The sequence below is a fragment of the Monopterus albus genome, unplaced genomic scaffold (genome assembly GCF_001952655.1).
Source record: "Monopterus albus unplaced genomic scaffold, M_albus_1.0 scaffold350.1, whole genome shotgun sequence".
Lineage (NCBI taxonomy): Eukaryota > Metazoa > Chordata > Actinopteri > Synbranchiformes > Synbranchidae > Monopterus > Monopterus albus.
Window position 1 is genome coordinate 110069 of NW_018128230.1, and position 5289 is coordinate 115357.

At 49.2% G+C, this 5289-nt stretch overlaps 2 protein-coding genes across 2 annotated transcripts; one reads left to right on the forward strand and one right to left on the reverse strand.

The window, feature by feature from the left end:
- Positions 1–286: 286 nt before the first annotated feature.
- Positions 287–2580, reverse strand: LOC109974823 (dual specificity protein phosphatase 18). Its single transcript, XM_020625229.1, has 2 exons — positions 2349–2580; positions 287–979 (listed from the first exon to the last, which is right to left on the reverse strand). The coding sequence occupies exon 2, from the start codon at positions 971–973 to the stop codon at positions 287–289; it is 687 nt and encodes a 228-aa protein (XP_020480885.1). The 5' UTR covers positions 974–979; positions 2349–2580.
- A 6-nt stretch (positions 2581–2586) lies between these two features.
- On the forward strand, positions 2587–4014 carry sft2d3 (SFT2 domain containing 3). The gene is given in 2 exon segments (XM_020625233.1): positions 2587–3136; positions 3138–4014. Coding segments are annotated over 2 exon segments (678 nt in total). The 5' UTR covers positions 2587–2894; the 3' UTR covers positions 3574–4014.
- The last annotated feature ends 1275 nt before the right edge of the window (positions 4015–5289 follow it).

Consider the following 5289-nt stretch of genomic DNA (forward strand, 5'->3'; position numbering starts at 1 on the left):
CTACAAAGTCAGAGCTGCTGTAGAGGTCAGTGAGGCAGCGGGGAGACAGGAGGTGCGTCACCTGAAGCCAGCAGAGAAACACTGCACGCTGCAGGTGACACACCAGCTCCTGTGTCTGAGCCCGACTCAGGCCTTCAGGAAAATCAGAACAGAAGAAGCTCCACATTTCAAAACTAACTTTACACATTACATCACGCTGTGTTCCTCTTTTCAGATCTGTCGTCGAATGTTTATGTACAGCGGTGCTCAGAACTTGATGTTGCTGGATCTGGTTCCTCTTCTCAGCTCATTTTCCGCTATCATCATCCGAGATCGTGACATCATAGGCGATCGAGCTGTCCCTTGAGATCGTGACATCATAGGCTGTCCCTTGAGATCGTGACATCACTGTCCCTTGAGATCGTGACATCACAGGCGATCTGGGTATCAGTGTTAAATGGCTCACATGCTGCTGCAGTGACGGCACCAACCTCGTCAACCTGTGTCTCCTTGGTGGTGGTGGTGGTGGAGGTGGCGTCTCCTCGACTGGTGCCACTCTGACGGTGTTTTTGCCGTACAGCCTCCTCTCATACTGCAGCAGCTGGTCCCAGAAGCCAATGTTCAGCCTGACGTAGGGCCGGCTCTCCTGCACCCAATGGTGTGCCTGGCGGAGAGTCACTCCTCTGTACCGCATCAGGTACGCCATCACCAGCGCCGGCGAGCGGCTCATCCCGGCGGCACAGTGCACCAGTGTGCCGCCCGCTCGGTTGCCATGGATACGCTCAGCCACCCGGTCGAAGTGGTCCCCAAGGCGGGCACTGGGCAGGTCGGAGACAGGAACCCGAACACACTCCACCCCCGGGTAGGTGGGGCTGGCATGGCTAAGCGTGGCGTTGACGATGAGGGTGATGCCTTTCTGTGACACCAGCGCTGCGTTGAGGGGGGCATCAGCTCCGCTGAGGAACAGGGTGGGGGTGATCTGAGAGAGCATCATGGTGACCTGTCAGGGAACACGAGGTGTTAAATATACTAGTGAGGACTGAGCAGCTCAGCACTCGAAGCTGAAAGAGTCGTTTTCATGAGTGACTGATCTGCCAGTTAGTTTCCTGAATGACCGATTAAACATCAGTTAAAGAACATTGCCGTTTGTACCAGAATCCAAAGTGAGATTTTCATTTTATTTACTATGTACAAACAACAGTTCACAGTTTTTACTTTACATTAGAGAAAAATAAGAAAGCCGCTAAAACCATCAATTCTCAGACAGTTGCACATTCATTTAGCTGCCAAAGACCTTGTTCTCCCTCTTCTCCACATTCAGATGTTTCATATAGATTTTAGCTTCATCTCTGTGTCCAGAGTTGGAGCCACATGTTTATCTTAGCACAAATATTAGAGGCAAAACTCAAATGCACAAACTGAAAACAATGAATCAGAACTGTCTTTCTTCTTTTGTCCTCTCCATGAATCTTGTGACAGTCCCTCAGATTTATCTGGTGGCCCTCTGGAGGGCCCCGACCCTTAGGTTGGAAACCACTGTACTAAACTAACTGTGAATGACATTAACGTCAGCTCCAGAAGCTCCAACTCCAATTTCTGCTGAAGCTTTGATCACTCCTGATCAATAACCTGATCAGTCACAGTACTACCAGTACTTTTGTGATACTATAACTGTGTGACACTTTAACAAAACAGAGTTGAGAATACTGCTAAACTTTATCGTGTAATCTTGTATGTTTACATTATTGTACTGGTACTTTTACCAGGTTACAGGCCCCGAGTACTTCCTCCACCACAGCTGTACAAAGTTCTATTGTTGAATGGTGGACATGAAAACTAATAATACCTCTCTAGTGCTTAATAAAAACATCCTGTAATTATGAGAACAAGTCTAGGAAATTTAAATTGCAGATGAGGTCTCCATTTTTCATTTTTGTTACAATTCAATTTGTTTGTACGCGCCAATTCACAACAACAACGCTCTCAGGGCACTTTGCATAAAAGCCCAACAAATCCTCCTGAGCAGCATTTGGCAACAGCGGCGAGGTAAAACACCCTTTAACGGGAGAAGCTTCAGACAGACCCTGGACCTTGGTGGGCGGCCTTCTGCCTCGACCGGTTGGGGTGAGTGGACAGAGGAGAGGGAGAAGAACAGAAAAGCAACAAGACACAACAAACACAACAACAAACAATCACACACTTGGCAGGTTGATGTGGCCTGTGGCTGCTCATCAGAAACGTAGAGCTCCGGAGGTGAACAATGTGATGATGTTTCACACACCGATAACAGGCGTTAAGAGAGCAGCAGCGGCTCTCCTCCTCAAGTGTGTGTTCAAATATGTTGTGGGTGTTTAATGTGTGTTACCTGCCGTGGCTCGTTTCCTCCGCTGCAGCACCGCTTGTTTCTTCCTGTCTCAGCTGTGGATGAAACACACACCGATGATACCGTAGATGGCCCTGTGTGTCAGTCATCCAGCCAGTCGCCCTAAGGGTTAATTTTAGTCCGACAGCTGAAAACTCGCACAGCAGCCATGTGACTTTGACCAAAAATAAGACCAGAAAAAGTGATGACGGCAAACACCACAACCGCCGACTGAGACATCGCACCTGTCGAGCCCCGCCTTACTGGCCATGCTGTACTGCTCCGCTCATTCCTCTTATTTTCTTGATTTTGTTTGTGTTGTTCAATTTTACAGCTTCTATCTTCTTGTCACGTCTCACTTTTCCCTGTTTGTGACATCGGAATAACAGCTATACAATACTGAAACCGTTTTTGTTAATAGCGATAAATCTTAATAAAAACGTTTTGTTAATGTGGTGGACCAGCAAATCCTTCTGCAAAGCTACCGGAAGTGCAGCAGCAGGAGAATCAGAGAAGAAGTCTTGCTAACTGTTAGCAGTTAGCTTCTTCCGTCATGGCAGAACTGAATCGACAGCTTCAGGAATATTTGGCCCAGTCCAAAGGTGGCGGCGCCAAAACCATCTCCCAGTCCAGCTCCAGCACTACGGTGAACCTGGACGACCCGGAGCCGGTACCCGGAAGCTGGTTTGGCCGGTGGTCCAGCCCATGGTCCAGGAGCCGCGGCGGCAGTCCGTCCAGCCAGGGCTCAAGCGGAAACAGTGGATTTTCCTGGCCGTGGTCGGCCGAGCCTGATCCTTGGTTGGAGCCGGGGGCAGCGGCTGTTGGCATTCAGCGTGTGTGTGTCGTTTTCCGCGCTGTGCTTTGGGCTCTCGGCGTTGTACGCGCCGCTGCTACTGCTCTACGCCCGCAAGTTCGCGCTGCTCTGGTCGCTCGGGTCCTTGTTCGCCATCGCGGCAGCGGCAATGCTACGTGGCCCCAGCAGACTGATCGTGGGCCTGCCTACCTCCCCTGGGGCCGCGGTGTACCTGTGCGCCCTCGGCGGGACTCTGTACGCGGCGCTGAGCCTCCACAGCACCGTGCTGACCGCACTGGGAGCCGCCCTGCAGGTCGCCGTCATCGTCGGGTACGTGGTGTCGCTGCTGCCCGGGGGCAGCGCTGGGATCCGCTTCATGGGGGGCATGGCGGGGTCTCCCGTCAAAAGGACGCTGACCGGGAAAACCATGCCGATCTGACCGGGGACTGAGGGTCGGGGACTGCCTAGATCTCACTAGGCAGGTCACACATTTTAAAACTCTTTATCTCCAAACTAGGGTGCGAGGGGCCCCAGATGACAAAGGACCAACCTTAATGACTGTCACTATGTTTACCTGCAGACACTGATTATTGACTACTGGCTGTCAGCTGATTAGTCTCAAGTTGTGTACTTCCCATGTTCGCTGGTTGGGGATCTGACACAAACTGAAGCTGCTGACGAAACTAAACCCTGTCCTGTGGCCTGCAGGTTAGACTATCTGCTCACTGAGGACCAAACAAACTGTGACCCTGGGAACTGGGACTGTTTTTCTGATGTATAATGGATCATTAACATGTTTGTGGTGATTCAGGTCTGAGAGTAAACAAATTGTTCAATGTAGGAAATAAAAAAAACAAACATGTTTGGCTTCTTGTTTTCTCTGAACTGGTTCGTCAGCTGTGATCAAGCTGCAGCTGCTTCTCCTGTGACCTCTGACCTGCTGGTGCTCAGTCCACTGATGAAAGGAAAACCAGCCAGTTAAATGTAAATGGACTGTATTTATATAGCACATTTTTCCATAGTCTGGTGCACTGGCCAAAGCGCTTTACAGGAGATAATACATCAATCACCCATTCACACACCGATGTACAAGTTTTGGATTGAATAACAGGGAAACAAGTGATCCGGGACATCGCAATGTACCAAGAGATGATGCCGTGTAAAGTTTAGAAGCATCTGCTGATCTGAGGTCTGTACCATGAAGCGAATTCAACTTAGTTGGACTACCTGGGGTTATCTGGCTTCACTGAGTCTAACGTTGGCCATCCTGGACAACCAATATCTGCCAGGCTAAGAGCACATTCATGTGAAAGAGGCCAAGTTGTTCACTGACAGAATCATGAATGAAGTACTGAATATAACATGAGATGAAGCAGTGACACTAGTATCATTATAAGGGTCTTATTCAGTCAGTATATTTTTCTCCTTTGTCTGATGATGAATAACAGCACAGTACTATAGAAATATATTTATTGTACTCAGGATCCAGCAGGAAGAATGATCCCTTGGTTTCCTGTGAGCTGACTGCTCAGTGCTCAGGCTGTTCACAGGTTCTGACCTGATCCTCTGAAGTTAACCTGCTCTGGAGTGAGTCAGCCATGCAGCATCAGTTACCATGGTGAACCACCCTGATTAACTGAGCCTGCTTCGTGGTACTGGCAAACGTGAGCTGAGCCCAAAGTTAGCTTGATAAGCCGCTAATCTGGCTTCGTGGTACAGGCCTCTGGAGAAATGTGAAAAGGTGGAAAAACAAAGCCAGAGAACAGATTAATCACTGAAAACCTCTGCAGGTTTGTTTGTATTTCTGACTACACAGAGACACGCCACTGTGGACCGACTGAAAGTCTCTGGGCTACATATGAACTGATTTGAATCAAATGACTTCAAGTGTCCTAAGCAACTATTTCTAATCACATGCACAGTCTGGGACAGTGACAACACACTCCCATCATTCTGAACCAGCCTACAAAGGCTGGTGTTACCTAAGTGGTTTCAGCATCATGTCACAGAAGTTGTGGGCCCAAACCACATGGAATCAGACACAAAGTACAGGATCCCGAAACTTATGTAGACATGCCCATCGGCCCTGCGGCGTTTTTTGCCCACGCGTTGTCGTTCTTTCCACTAAGTGACAAACGTGTGACAGCTGTGCTGC

Bases quoted from the DNA above. Each gene is read 5' to 3' on its own strand.
- LOC109974823 (XM_020625229.1), bottom strand. From the start codon at position 973: ATGATGCTCTCTCAGATCACCCCCACCCTGTTCCTCAGCGGAGCTGAT.